Consider the following 16202-nt stretch of genomic DNA (forward strand, 5'->3'; position numbering starts at 1 on the left):
AAAAAGATTTAGGCTCAAAGGTGCTGTCAGGTCATCATTTACGAACCTTTTATCTTGACCTAAGCAGAAGCATGTGTGTAAGTGCCATGTAACACTCAAGGCAATGATGCATACAAACCAACTTTCCTGAAAAACAACAATAACAAACATTTCTGAAATAGGGCAATATTTTGATCTTTCACATTATGAAAGGGTATGGGGGGTTAAAAAGTCAACATGATGGGGAGGTTGCATGTACTTTGAGACAAGTATTGAGATTGGGCACAGCCCAGGAGAGAAAGGATACCCAAAGCAAGGCATGCATTTCTCTCTCCAGCCAGGCCCCAGAAGCAGCCAGACTTAAGCACATTTGTTCATCCTAAGGATTGTTCATCCATCTCTAAAAGGGTCTAGTATAGCCAATTCCAAGATAATTCTAAAAAAAGTCATTAATCTTCTCATTACAGCTCACTGTCCAATCCCTGAGACACCAGAGACATGGACCAGAGAACAGGGACCAGGAACAATCTGCTGACATCTTTGACCATGGCTGATTTAAACACATGTATCTCTACATTTCCAGGGCAAAGTATATCCCTGGTACAGTAAGTGCTCAATAAATATGTGCTGAATAAGTAAATGAACAAACTTTAAAGAAAATTATAGTCTTTGAGAAATTCATTTTTTACATATTTTAAAAATATCCATATGGCAGATGATACTGGGACAAGCAGTTGTTTGGTAAACTTTAGGGAAAAAGAGAACATTTTATTATTTAGTACTTCAATGGGCATTTCAGTGTATTAGATAAGAGTTCTGCCAAAGAACTCAACAAGACCAACCACAAATTAACCATGTGACTTTGGGCAGGTTAGTAATCGCTCCATGCCTCAGCTTCCTCAACTGCAAAATGGGACTAACAGCAGCTACCTTAGAAGGTTATTGGGAGATTAGATGACTTATATAAAGCAGGCACATATTAAGAACAATACCAATTACATTTGTAATATACTGCAAGCAGTATATTTCCAAGACACTTTTATGATGCGTTAGAGCTCATCTGAACCTTACAACATCACTGTCAAACAGACAAGGCAGGTTTAAAGGACCTTGCTTAAGGTCACCTAAGACCACACAGAACAAGAACCCAGATGGAGGTATTCATGTGATAAAACTTCCAAGGAAAATAAGACCCAACATTGAGAGAGAGAACCACAGAAGGAAGAAATTACCAAATATAAGGAAGAAATCTTGCAGTACAATTAAACAAATTCTAGATCCTTTTTGCTTTGTTTCCCTAGGCCTGTGCCTTTGCATTTAACTCAAAGACATATTTACTACATCAGTAATTATTAAATCATGCAAATTTCATCTTTTATTTTTTAAAATCCCAGTCCCTAATCTCTAGACAGGCCATTATATAAATTGGGATTTTGGTGATACTGATCTCAAGATACAAAAATGCCATTGAGGTCACTTTAGATATTCCATTTTTTTTATGTAGCTGCCACCCAGTGGAGACTATGAATGCTATTATTTCTGAGATTTATTCAGAGCTATTTGTGTTGGGAGTGCACAAACATCATTCACTAACTTAGTGTGTTCTTTTGGTGGTAGAAATAAGTCAGCTCTGAGTCTCTGGTGTGGGAAATGGTCCACTGTTGTTTCAGTTTTTTAAATTATTAGTATTCTTTTGGACCTAAACGACTGTGATTTAGACAGTAATTTAGAACCTACTAAAGGAAAATACCTTCAGGGGCTAAAGGAATACAAATAAGGAAACTCATGACTTTCATGTACTCATGCACACTCTGTCTCTCTCTCTCTGTGTATGTATGTAGATATAAATATAATTTTTATGCACATATGCATGACAAAAATCAGCAGAAAGGACTGAATATGATCTTCATTTATATTATTTAAGACTAGTTCATAATGTCAGTCTTCTAAGAACTATAAAAGAGTTGACCTGCCATAACTTTGTCTTTTACATTCAAATTAATCCTTCTTTCATTTAAGAGCCTCCAAGAGGAATTAGAAGCTTTATAGTCTTGGAAACTATACAATAGTATCTTTTCTATTTAAACTTTTCCCAGGCATCAGTGGTATATAAAGTTAGTAAGCTTCAAAAAGACATTTGAAATACATTCCAGGTAGCTAAAACACTGTTAAATTACATCAACTTGGATATCAGTCCAATGTTTTTAACCACTTCTGGGAAACAAAATTCAAAAGCATGTTTTTGTCATCCATGTCCATATTTATGCATATATTATACTTAGTTTCTGCTATATGCAAGGTGGTTGAAAGCCCTTGATTACTTTGCATAAACCAACTGAATTTGGTATGAGATTTCATTAAGTGGACAAGAAAGGAGTTACTTAAAAACATTTCCTAGAAATAAAATTTTACTAAAAATACATTTTTATTCCCCAATAATGGACAATTTTTCTTCTTCTATCTTGGCTCAAATTTCACACACTCTCTTCAGGAGAGAGTGTGCACTCCTGTACATTCTCTTTTCTTGTCCTTGCAGAACAGAGATGGACAATGACTGATACGGTCAATCTTCACTCAGAACTTACTTTGACCAAAGTGCTCAAAAGAATATGTGCAATGAGGATGAAAGAGGTATCATCTTTCTATGACTTAATACATGAAACTAAATCAAAATGTCAACAGATGATCTACATCAAGTGCTATTCCTCTCTCTGGAAAATATGGAAAAACTCTTAATGATCCAAGAGTTGGAAGGCTTATGTTTGATTTTATTTCTTTAGAAGATCATTTCTAGGACATTTTGTCATAAAATGTAGAGGAAAAATAAAACTTGACAACTCCACAAAAACCATGATACCTGCTAGAGAAAATGGAATTCACTACTTTCTTTAGAATGAAGACTCCATGGAGGCAGGGACCTCCACTGTACTGCCCTTGTACTGTACAGAACATTGTACAGAACAGAGCCTGGCAGGTCCTAGGCCACAGTAAATATTTATTACATTAATGAACAAACGGGAGATGACAGTGACTATCCTTAGTACCTACGAAAATATATACAGATAGATGTTTCCTTCAGTGATGTACATGAGGAAGCTCTTCATTAAAGGAACAACTAGTCTATTAGTCATTCATTCACTTAGTCAAAGTATTTATTGAACACTTAGTACTTGTTATCAAGGCTCTGGAGATAAATAGAAAGAAGAAAGACTTTCGTCCTCTACTGAAAAGCTGATTGTCTAGAAGAGGAATTAGACAAAAACCTAGTGTAGAAGCATAAAAAATTAATTTATAATTACAAGTTGTGATAAGGGCCATGACAGATACAAACAAGACCAAGTGAGAATTTTCCTGGGTGGTTTGTGTGCATAGAAGACAGAGCACCTGTTTGAGTGGTGAAGAGTGTCAGGAATGAGGATATAGCAATAATGCTCTTCATTTGGAGATTCTACAGATGATAAAACTATGGGTGGGCTTCTGAATCCCACAGGCTTCAAAGAAAAGGCTTTCTTTCAGGTGGCTCATGGTGCTAGCTAGCTGACAGCCTAAGCCTGAATAAACCAGGCTCCCCCACTACCCAACTATTCTAGGCTTGCATCAGGAACTGCAAAGCTCAGGCCTGCATTCTAGTTCTGGCCTTGCCCAAAGCTTTAACCTTTTCCAGTTTTAATCTCCTCTAGGAAATGAGAATGAGAATGAAAGTTCTGTACCTGATTGCTGGGATGATCAAATAAGAGAGCATTGATGAATAAGAGGACATGTGATGTAAACAATGTAACGGTTTACTGTGACTGAGATGATGAGGATCATGGAGGTGATGTGGATAGCCCTTGTGGAAACAGTCTGAAATCATATACTTATATATAGTTCACTTATGAGCTATTTTTTGTATGTTTTTAAATACCCATAACAGTACCCAGGGCAGTGGTTTTCAATCAGAGACATCTGGAAATATGCATAAGAGATGGAGATTGCTAAATTTTTTTGGTGTCACATGAATGCTAGAATGTAATGGGCAGGGGCAGCAATACTTAAGGTTCAGCAATGGGCAGGCCATCCCCACATATCAAAGAACTGTCCAAACCAAGATGACAATAGTGCCTGATGAGAACCACTGCTGAGTGCCTGAAAGAGAAGAAGCATTCAGTAAACATTTGCTAAATAAATGAGTGCTATGTCTGCTACTTATTTCCTTCAGAGCACAGGAGACTGACAGTCCCTAGAAAGCAAAGAATGTAGCTCATTCATTTTCATCTTCCCAGATCCCTAACTCTAAACTTGAAACATATTAAGCATTTAATGACTACCTCTTAAACATTCAATCAGCACATCAAGATAATCTATTAAACTGCAAAAAAATGATATTTGACAGGGACAAGCTAAGGCGATGATGTTGAAGATGTTCTCTTCAGGAATAAGAAGGATTTGGGGGGAAAAAATTACTAAAACTTAGAGGTCCTAGGGAAATAAATGAGACTTCCCTCTATCACTGTGACTGTTTTCAATTTTGAAACATGATTGTCCCAAGAACAAAGTCAGAAAAGGTAGTGTTTTATAAAGATCTATACGCTTTACAAAGGTAAATTAACCTAAAGACATACTTTGTCTCTGGATATCAGTTTAAAAGTAGGCAGGTCAAAATTAAGCAGCTTGGATAGCTACTTTTTTCTCTGGGGAAAAAAAAACACCAGAAAAGTGTATAGAATGCATGCTGTTGTTTGTCAAAAGAACAAAAGTAGTATTCTCAAGGACTGATACAATGGGAACCAAAAAAGTTTAAAATAGCAAAAGGTTACAAAGTAACGGAATGAAGGCTAGTACAAAACAATGGAAATAGAGAAAAGAAAACATCAGAAGATATTTTAAAGATTATATAATCTTTTCTAACCCTGAGAAAGGGGAAACTTTTCATCAGAGGTTAAGATGAGAAAAGCACAGCAAGCCAATTTTAGAGACATGGCAGAAATGGGCGTAAAATTATAAAACAATGTACAAAAGCAAACAAGAAGAGAAAAACTGAATATACAATAAGCATTAATGAAAATGTAAATAGTAATGGGATAATTTTTCAGATTTTAAAAAAGGTTCAGAATTGAAATGGTGAATTACTACAAATATATTTTTAACTGATATTTCTCCTTAACAGAGAAGTGCTTTTTTTAAAACTGAAAATTCAGGGGCACCTCGTGGCTCAGTTGGTTGAACGACTGACTCTTGGTTTGGGCTCAGGTCATGATCTCAGGGTGCTGAGATAGAGCCAGGAATTGGGCTCCACACTCAGTGGGGAGTCTGCTCAAATATTCTCTCCCTCTTCCCCTCCCCCACATGCACACCTTCTCTCCCTCTCTCTCTCTAAAATAAATAAATAAATCTTTTTAAAAAACTGAAAATTCAATTGCAAGTTGCCAAAATAATTGACTGTTTTAAAGACAAAGAAAATATAACAAATTAGGTTTTACAATAGGAGCAGAAAACACTGCTAGGTCCTTAAAAATAAGTTAAATTATCAATCCCAATATGACCAGGAATTGTATTGTAGGAGCTTTGTATGAAGTGGGATATGAAAGAAAAAATTCCCTGAAGAGAAGCTGCATATAAGCAAATGAACAAATAAAGAACTGTCATTCAAAGTAATGTCAAAATTTTAATACTATCAGAAAGCCTCCTAAGTTGCTTCTGTAGGACAGTTAAATGCATCATCTGTGGACCCCTAACAATCTGTTTATTATGATCAGTTCATTTGAAAAAGGGGTTGACATGGTAGCTAGTATTAACACATTTGGCTTTTCTCTGTTATATACACCAAGAAAAAAATCTGATAAATTATTGGCTATTTGAGTTAATTCTTAGAAATTTATAGGCCTATCCTGGTAGAGAATATAATGAACTTTATATTTTTTAAGTGTTGGGTTTCTGTCAAAGGGAGGAGACGGAGTATTACAGAAAGACAAGAGCCACAATATTTCTTCAGGACTTCGGTTCTGGTATACAGAAGAAAGTTGGATATAATGGTTTAAATCTTCTTTCCTTTATAGCCTCCCTTCACATTGAACTCTTCTGAAGTGGACTCGATGAAAAGGGAACTTCTACTAAAATGATCTCAAGGGCAGCTTACTTCTGGGTTACAAATCTCATCTTGTATCACAGCCCAAACATATTCCATGCAATGGACGCATGGCAAGTTTAAAGCAATTGGTTACCACGTCTGGGCTTGTACATTTATGAAGAGTATAATTTGAACAGTCGACATGTCCAAACACAGGAATTGTTGGCTGTTGCTGTTTATGAGCTTAATGTGGCTTACGCTCACCTTTAGTTTGCTTAGTTCTTTTACTTAAAAAAAAAAAAAAAGCTATTCCAAAAAGGAGCTATAAAGGTGTTGAGGCCTTTCTGCTTTGACCTTCATCATGTACATACGCAAAGTCAGATTTATTCTGAAAATTGACATCTAGAAAGCTCCATTGTGTAAGCACCTATTTTAAAAAAGAACTTTCCGTAGTACTAGCTGACAAAATGCAGTCTAAAATTCTTACAATTATTACAAACATGACAGTCTTGAATAAGTCTCCACTTACTTAAAAGTTTCTCTCTTAAATGGAAAATGACCTCCTCATCATCATCCAAAGTGGTTAAGCAGTTTAATAAGTCTTTCATGTCTACAGATTTCTTTAATCATTTCATTGGCTCATTATGATACCAAAGGCATTTTACCTAGAGGTCTAAAAAATCCCCTTCTTTGTGACCAAAAGGTATATGCATGTTTGAAGGGGTAATGGTTTTCTGAACAATGTAATCTGCTAAGGGAGCTGTAACTTTTGGCCCCGATCTCTCAAGTGACGTTTTCACTCCATAGGCATCTGTTTGCAATCTAAACTGAAAGAATCAAAATTTGGTCTTGGACAAAGAAAGGGAAGATCCAATTCTGTGTGTCTGTGTCCTCAAGGTAAGATTAATCAGCAAATAGTAGTGATCAAGTATGTATATTACCTGAAACTACAGTCTAAAGAGATAAGGTCTCAGTGATCATTTCTCCAGAGGTTCTTCATTTTCCCGGGGCAAGCCCACCATGATGGTCTCTGAAGCCTGTTCAGACATCTGCCCATTGTCTACCTCAAGGCTTTTTTCCAAATGATCACTTTCTTCCTAGAAGTTATTTTAAGCTACTTCCCTGTTCCTAACTCAAAATTATATTGTTCCCATCTCCTTCAAGCAAAGGCACTATGCACAATTACCTTCTGTTGTTCAAAAGGGGCAATCTAGGAATGTCCTTTTCTTTATTACACTAGCACAACTAAGATATCTACCCAGAAATCTCTACCTCTAAAAATGATAACAAATATCAACATTTGTTTGAAATCTTGTTCTAAAACTTCAAAAACACTCCCATCTTCTTGTTTTATTTTTCACAATGACATCCCGGGGTCTTTAAAATGAAAACCAAACTACTTTGCACAAACTGGTCTGCCCTTCACCGTGCTGAAATTATTCATTCAACAAATACCTTGCCTAGCCCGTGCTACGTATTTGTACTATACGTAAATGTCATTCAATGGCAGCCCTTCTCTACGTACACGCCTATATCAAAAGCACGCGATTTTTTCACAGATTTTCTCCATTTACCCCTCCTTCCCTTGGTAAGCTGCTCACCCCATGCCTAAAACTCTTTCCCCCAAATCAGGGGGCTAACAAGGCAGGGGGATGGGGTGGGGGGGGTGGAGAGCGATGCTCGGCACCCGCAGCTGTCACCGAGGAGGGCCTGGCGCGCATGCGCAGCGTGAGCAGCCCGGCCCCGGCGCCGCAGGTCGCCCAGCGAGCAGTGGTCGAGCTCGACGGGCAGTGCAGGATCCACAGACGCCCGCGCGGCTCTGGGAGGGCGGCGCCCACAAGGGCAGTGTGGCGTGCGGGGCGGGCGGGCACACTCACAATTTCAGCATCCACTCGCCCTCCATCACCAGCGTCCAGTTGGAGGCGGTCATGGGCCGCACCCAGCTCCGCTCCTCCGGTAGCGCGGCCTGCTCGGGGCCGCCCTCCGTCGCCGTCGCGACTCGGGCGGCCAGGAGCGCCGTCAGCAGCGGACCCCAGTGCCCGCCCGCCATGTTGGGGCGCGGAGGGAGGCTCCTCGGCAGGGGGTGTGGGGACAGGAAGCGGCGGGCCCGGGGCCTCGCTAGCCCGCCAGCCCAGGCCTTCCCAGGTAGTCGGAGGTGGTGCCGGGCAGCCCCGCCTCCGCCCGGCCGCACGAACAGTCCCAGCTTCGGAAGCGGGCAAGCCAGCGCCGCCTCTTATCCGCCTGGGCCCGCTGAGGCCACGCCCCCTCCCGCCTCGCCTTGCCGTTGCCCGGGGTGTCGGTTGCCTGGGCAACGGCCGCCCTTTCTTTCTGACGCCCTTCCTCCCCTTCCCCCTTCCCGAAAATAAACAGATGACCCAATGTTGCTTAAGTTAGAACTGGCACCTCGTGTGCCCAGGCTCCAATACGGGGGTTGGCGCGCGTGGGGATTTCTAAAGAGAAACACGGCCACTAATTTAAAAATTCATCCCCTATTCAATGGTAGTGAAAGTAACAATGGACTGCAGAGTAAACCTATTTACAATGAGAAAACAGAAGGATGCTTGGCCATCTCTCGCTGAAAGGGAGAGGAAAATTTAAATACTGCGTGTGTATATTGAAGTATCACTGCCTAATTGGAGATAATAGTGAAACTAGATTCTGCAATTGTATTTTTTAATAATTGTAATTTTATAAAGAACTTCTAAAACATGAGTACTAACATAAAACGAGTCAGTGAATAAAAGAATATTGGCAGTTGCAATTAAATGGATCTCGCACTTCTCTTGGCTACAGTGCGTCAGATCTAAAATGAAAGTAGCCTAAATGATTTCCAAATCTCTCTCCAGATACACATTAGATGCATCTGTACCTTGAGATAACCACACCCTGAGTTTGTATGGCTGAAATACAATTAGAAGGTGACTGAGCTTTTTCAAAGTGTGCTTTATAAAAATTTGTTAGCTGTGCAAAGCATAAAACTAGGTAATATGGTCAATACATGATGAAAAAGTGTGATTTCTGTCCTGGGCTTAAAACAAAGACAGCTATAAACCTAACAGTATTGCTGGGCACATGAGATCGATCTCTAATCCTGTAGGAGAGAAAGATTCATTTTGCCTCCAGAGAAGATCTTACTTGCGTTAGGCGTTAATTAGTAGTAGCTCCATGCTATGTGGAGCCAGCCCTTATAAAAATATAAGACTCACATTTACAGATTATTGTAAATTTGGAAAATGTCCTTGCAATAAGTGTTACTAAGAATCACTGTTATTGCATACAAATCAATCCTATAAACTCAATAGAAAACACTTTATTTTGCTTATAAAAAATATCATACACAGGAATTCTATCATTCTTTTTGGTGCAGCTTTTGTATATGATACGTGATTGGTAGAAAAAATTCTTTAAAATAGATTCTGCTATTAAGAAATAACTACTAATTTTGTTGGGGGTGTGATAATGGTCTTATAACTATATTTTTAAAAAGTCTTTATTGGTTACAGATATGTGTGTGTGTGTGTGAAATAATATGGTGTCTAGAATTCACTTGATAATACTCCAGAAATAAAATTTAGGGAGTGCAGAGAGGATGGATAAACATAAGCGACACAACGTCAAGCAGTGCTGAAGCTAAGTTCATTTTCGCTTTTTTCTACTTTTGTGTATGCTGGAAAATTTGCAAAATGAAGCGTTAAAAAGAGAGAGTATCTGAGGCACAACAGAAACTCATTGCTGAAGCTCTTCCTCTTTCTAACACAAAACATGTGTTCAAGGATTGCATTTCCTGGCCTTCAGAGTAAGGTCAGTAGGAAGGACCATAGCAAGAATGTATGGGAGCAAACGAGTAGCACGATGGCACAGAGCCAGGTAAGGGGGCAATTGCTGTCCAATGATCAGTATCTGAGCCCTGGCACTTCTTACCTATGTGACTTGGGGCTAAAACTAGTTCACACCAAGGTTCTGTTTAAATGCAGGTAATAATAGAACCAACTGCATAAGAGGGCTGTGAAGATTAAATGGGATAAATATAATGCCTTACACATGGTATGATTAAAAATCTTATGTCTTATTATCTGGAGGCAACAACATGCTATAATGCTTCTAAGACTCTCTAATTTTCCTAGATTAAAGTCAAATTTGCTTTTCTTGGTACACAAAATCCTTCACAATACTGCTTCCGTTTTGCCTGTTTTCCACGCTGCCATTTCCACAATCCCCTATACTCCAGTAACTCTACTCCCGTTCCTCAAGCACATTAGGAACCCTGGTGAAGTCTTTGAGAGTGTGCCTTGAGGTCAGGTTGACAATAGGTCCTGCCCTGCTTCCCCTTTTCCTCTATGGTTGAAGAGGGAGTTAAAAGCCAAATGTCCTTTTTCCTCTATCCCCAGATCTGCATGTTTCTCACTGATACATCACATGCGGTAGATGTACACCCAGCACCCTTCTCTTTCCCAGCCCACGAAGGAGTACACTTCTACATCCCCTATGAAGTTAGGCCAACAGTGTAAAAGTTCTGCAAGTAGAAAGGATGTGTATATACCACTTGAAGATTGAAGCATTTAATCACTGATGTGAGACCCTCCAGTGGAAGCAGGAAGCAGGAAGCTCCTATGATGAAACTTTTAGAGAAAAGACATGGTCTAGGATTACACAAGACCAGAGAGAAGCTTAAGTTGCTAAGATGCTTCCTGGAGAACAGTTCCCCTAGATGGTCCCTGGATTCTCAGGGGATTTTACCTAGGCAAGAAATACATTTTCATTATGATAAACCTATTCAGGTTAACTATTACTACCTAACTACCACAATATCAAGTCTCATGGTTCTGGGGGCTGAAGGGTTTGGCTGGGCTGTCTTTGCTTGGATTCCTGCATATGGTGGAAGACACTTGTCACATCCACTACATTCTACTGGTTAAACAGATCACTAAAGGCCAGCCCAGATTAAAAAGAAGAGGAATTAGACTTTACCCCTTAGAAAGAAACAGCCAAAATAAATTGTGGCCATCTTTCATCTATCAAAAAGTCACCCTGAAAATTTGGAATTGTTTGTCACTGAAGGATCATCTAACCCATTCTGACTAACCCAGTGTTTTCTTTTTATGACTTTGTCAAGAATAGCTTAGGTGTTATTTTGCGGTGACATTTTCAGAAAGCAGCATGGGAACTACCTCTCCCCTTTTACCTTTTATGAGTAGATCTGCCCTATTAGGTGCTTGTTTGGGCAAAAAGTATTGGGAAAAATGGTTTTCAAGCCTTTGGGAAGCTACACGCTTTGATGCCATAGTATTTAAGTACTCATGGGACTTCACAGGATTTTTGTTAAACTTATTCCAAAAAGACTCAAAAAAATGCGGTAAGATTTATATAAACATACTCATATGAGTAAGATATCTTTTGTACTCTGAACACTTTTTACACATTGAATAATCAATTTAAGAAAACAATTTACCAAGTGAGGTAAGAACATATATTCCATAAATTTAGAAACTTTTAACACATAGTAACAAGAAAAGACCTTGCTAAAATTGATAACTCAGGACTTGATATTAAGAGGATAATCAAGGAGAGGTAAAGAGATTATATTCAGGTTACAAACTCCATAGTAAGAAGGTAAATAAACAATATGTAATAGTTTTCCTATTGAGGATGGTGAAACCAATACAGAAATGTTAAATAAGCTAGGTAGTGCTATAAAATTAGTCCATAGAGTAATAATAGTACAGGAATTTAATTACACAAACAGATTTGCTAAATGCCTTACAGGAACAAGAGGTAGAGGGAGAATTTAAATAGGACACTTCCTAGAACAGATAGTAGGAGAAACCATGAGGAATGGAAATACACTGAATTGTCCCAGGTTAGTGACTAGAAACAAATTCAGAAGAAGGATTAAGTCTCTAAGAAATAACAATCCCAGGACCCTCTTTAGGGGAAAGAGAATCAACCAATTCTTTTCAAAACTAGGGAGCTCAGGAAGGCTACATAAAAGAGAAATATACACACACCAATTCTCTTCCTATACACCAGTAAGAATAATTTTAAAATGTAATATGGACAAAGATCTTATTGAAGAGCAAAAATCTATCAGGAAAAAAAAAAAAAAAAGAAAAGCTGAAGAAACATGCAAGACATATGGAAAAAGCAGGATGGCCTCATATGGTAGAGATGTCAATTTTCCCAAATTAATCTGTAAATCTAATGCAATATGATGCAAAGTACAGCCAAGATCTTTTATACAGAGTTCTAAAAATCTGCCTTAAAAAGTTAATGCTTATGACTAGGCAAGGATTTTTAAAAAGCTCAATGATGTAAATCTTGCCCCCTCAGGCATTAAAATATGATATAAAGTAAAAATATATATATATATTTATAGCATACATATATGCTATAAAGTGACAATAAAATTGAGGAATTAGTATAAGGAGAAGCAAATAGGTAAATGGATCAGAGTGATGACTCAAGAAACAAAACTATATGTTTATGGATATGTATGTGAAAGGTGGTGTTTTAGTCAGGAAAAGGTAGACTTAGGCTGCAGTAACAAACAGCCCCGCAAATATCAAAGGCTTAACTCAGAAAGCTCATGTCTCCACCATGCAAATTCCACCTTGGACCTAGGAGACTCTAGAGAAGCTGAAGCCTGGGCAGGGTCTACACAATATAGGCTTCTTCAATCTTATGGCCTTCCATCTCAACATGAGGCCTCCTCCATGATCATAGCAGAGAAAGAGAAAAACAAAAGGCTTCAAGAGCTTTTTTTGGCTTCCTGGGGCTCCTGGCTGGTTTAGCTGGTAAAGCATGCGATTCTTGACCTCAGAGTTGTAAGTTTAAGCCCCAAGTTGGTTGTAGAGATTACTTGAGAATAAAATCTTTTTGTTTTATTTTATTTATTCATTTGAGATAGAGAGATACAGAGAGAGAGAAAGAGAGCCTGAGCAGGGGGAGTGGCAGAGGGAGAGGGAGGAGCAGACTCCCGCTGAACTAGGAGTCCGACGTGGAGCTTGATCCCAGGACCCTGGGATCATGACCTGAGCCAAAGGCAGATGCTAACCATCTGAACCACCCAGGGGCCCAATGAAAATAAAATCTTAAAAGCAAAAAAAGAAGAAGAAGCTTTTTTGGCCTCCTTAGTCCAGAAGTAACATGTACCAGTTCAGCTCATAGTCCATTGGCCGGAACGAATCTTAAGACAGCCCAATTTCTAGGAATGGTGGTTGTCCTTAGGAACTGAAAATTGATGTACACTTATAATGCCCAGTAGTGTTAGGACAATTTCCTCTTCATCAAGAAAAATATATATATCTCTACCTTAATTTATACACCAAATAGATTTCAAATGAAAAAAGCACAAAATAACAAATGTTCTTTAAAAAGTTTTGGGAGAATACTTTTATAATCTTCTGGTGGGCAAAGCTTTTTTAAGTAACACATGAAACACTGAGGCCATAAAAGGATTCTGGTAAGTTTGCCACACAGTGAAAATAAAATTAAGCCAAACCGGGCAAAATGACCTGAAATTTACATAATGCACAAAGTTTTCATATCCGTAAAATTCAAGAAGTTCTACTAATAATTAAGAAAAAGACATACAATCCAATAGGAAAATAGAAAAGATTATAAATATCCATAGAAGAAGAAATAAAAATGGAGGGTGAAAATGGAAATTTGCTTGAGTCTAACGCTGATCAGGAAAGTATATATATATATATTTTTTAAAGATTTTATTTATTTTTTTGACAGAGAGAGACATAGCGAGAGCAGGAACACAAGCAGGGGGAGTGGGAGAGGGAGAAGCAGGCTTCCGCAGAGCAGGGAGCCCGACGCGGGACTCGATCCCAGGACCCTGGGATCACGACCTGAGCCGAAGGCAGACGCTTAACGACTGAGCCACCCAGGCGCCCAGGAAAGTATACTTTATAGTTACTAATACAGTTTATTCGATGATTCCCTATGATTCCCCTTTGGGTTCAACCAACTGTGATTAGGATGAGCTACCCCAATTTCATAAAATCCTCAGTGGACACTAAATACAATAGCTTTCCTTCTGTAACTACTTGCCCTCCTCACTTTTTGATTATACTCTCTGATTAGAGTATATTCAGGAACCCGGCATATGTGTGAAAATTTTAAAGGAGGATTAAATGAAAACTGGAAAAGAGGGAGGCATAAATTTTATTCTATAGCAATTGTGTGCCACAAATCTAGCAAATCATACACAAAGAGGGGGAAAAACTTTAATGAATCCAAGTATAAAAATTACTTGTAACGCTTGGTGATCTCTAATAATCGCCACGCCCTGGAGATTGAAGCATAGCAGCTGGTGTCTTCATTTCATTCAACAAATTTCATGGAGCAGATATTGTGTGCATGCCTTGTGCTAGATTCTGTGAGAGCAAGAGAGGCAGGAGTCTCTGTTCTTAATGTGCAAGGCATTGGCTGGTAACACACTGAATAATAAAATTTAAATAATGTTCAGAAAATACTAAGCATTGGATGCTCTAGAGTATTTCAGACTAGGAAGGCTGAGAATACACCAAGGAAGACAATGAGCTTTAATGCTCCTCTGAAATGGATGTAGGAATAGAAAAGATGTCAAAGAGGGGCAGATGGAGAAAATGACACAACCTGAAAGTCTAAGAACCTCAAAGTTCAACTCTCAACCTTAAAAAAAAATCCAAACCATCTTTCTTATGAACAAATATCTGTTGTCTTTTGGCATTTGAAAGTTGGGAAATCAGGAACTGCATTTGTGTGCTTGACACATTAAGTCAGGGTTTATTTTTATTGTAGAGAAGAAACTGAAAGGAACAAAGATGTCCATTGAGTTTATTGCTCTGTTCTTAAGGCAGCAAAACATGTTAACTAACCTGTTAGCTCTTGTGTGTCTATAAAAGAATTCACTTTACAGATCTCATTTTAGTAAATATTTCTTGATATGTGAACCAAATATTTCCCAAGGTACTTCAATCATGATTTTTAAGAAAAAATTTGTTTTGTTTACATTTCGGTGAAGGTGGAAAACAACTGTTCACCATTAATAAATTTAATTTTATACTCCTAATGTTTAATCTTTGTCCCTATTTCAAGCTCCTCTTCCTTTGTCATCATATAAAATTTTGAAATCCAAAAGTAGACAGGTAAGCATTATAATACTAGATAACTCAGGCAAAGAATTCAATACCTTGCATCATACCTAATAAAGTGCTTTGGAATAATTGTTAGGCAGTGATTTTTATGTTCCTGATAGGAACTGGAAAAAACAGTCAAGGTCTGTTCTGTAAGAGAAAATGTAACTAAAATGTAACTAAAACAAAAGTCTATATTTCACAAAGTCACTAATACAATTTACTACTAACGAATAAACAGAATACTTCAAAATTATAAATAAAGTAAGATAGAGTCGGGCGCCTGGGTGGCTCAGTTGGTTAAGCGACTGCCTTCGGCTCAGGTCATGATCCTGGAGTCCCTGGATCGAGTCCCGCATCGGGCTCCCTGCTCAGCAGGGAGTCTGCTTCTCTCTCTGACCCTCCCCCCTCTCATGTACTCGCTCTCTCTCATTCTCTCTCTCTCAAATAAATGAATAAAAAATCTTTAAAAAAAAAAAAAAAAAAAGTAAGATAGAGTCTATGTAACATCCTTTTAGGCTAAGCTCAGTGGTGTGGTGGTAGATGTTTAAGAATCGACCTCCCTGAGGCTGGGAAGCCCTGATCTGTTGAGTTTGCTAATTTCTGTGTTCTACGTTCTGCCACCATGGCTGAATTCAGATTACCAAGTTGATGTCCACCAGCTGGTAAAATTTCTGAAAACATATTATTAGGCTTGTAAAATCTGATACAAGATGACTCCAGGACCCCACTGCGAACACTGATAAATAATACTGTCCTACCACTTAATAAAATGTGTCCCCTTAACAATATTCTAAATACTAAAGACACAGATTTAAAAACTCTAAAATACTTTAGGGCGCCTGGGTGGCTCAGTTGGTTAAGCGACTGCCTTCGGCTCAGGTCATGATCCTGGAGTCCCGGGATCGAGTCCCGCATCGGGCTCCCTGCTCGGCAGGGAGTCTGCTTCTCCCTCTGACCCTCCTCCCTCTCATGCTCTCTGTCTCTCATTCTCTCTCTCAAATAAATAAATAAAATCTTTAAAAAAAAAAAATAAATAAAAAAAATAAAAA

At 38.5% G+C, this 16202-nt stretch overlaps 1 protein-coding gene across 1 annotated transcript in view; it reads right to left on the reverse strand.

Moving 5' to 3' along the window:
* The window catches only part of TMX4 (thioredoxin related transmembrane protein 4), a 34789-nt gene extending 26506 nt beyond the window's left edge, over nucleotides 1-8283 (reverse strand). Inside the window, exon 1 of the mRNA XM_032419493.1 lies at nucleotides 7903-8283. Within this exon, the coding sequence (XP_032275384.1) occupies nucleotides 7903-8075 (173 nt within the window). The 5' untranslated portion in view covers nucleotides 8076-8283. The remainder of the gene's footprint in view (nucleotides 1-7902) is intronic.
* Nucleotides 8284-16202: the final 7919 nt, after the last annotated feature.

This window comes from Phoca vitulina, unplaced genomic scaffold, assembly GCF_004348235.1.
Source record: "Phoca vitulina isolate PV1807 unplaced genomic scaffold, GSC_HSeal_1.0 scaffold22, whole genome shotgun sequence".
Lineage (NCBI taxonomy): Eukaryota > Metazoa > Chordata > Mammalia > Carnivora > Phocidae > Phoca > Phoca vitulina.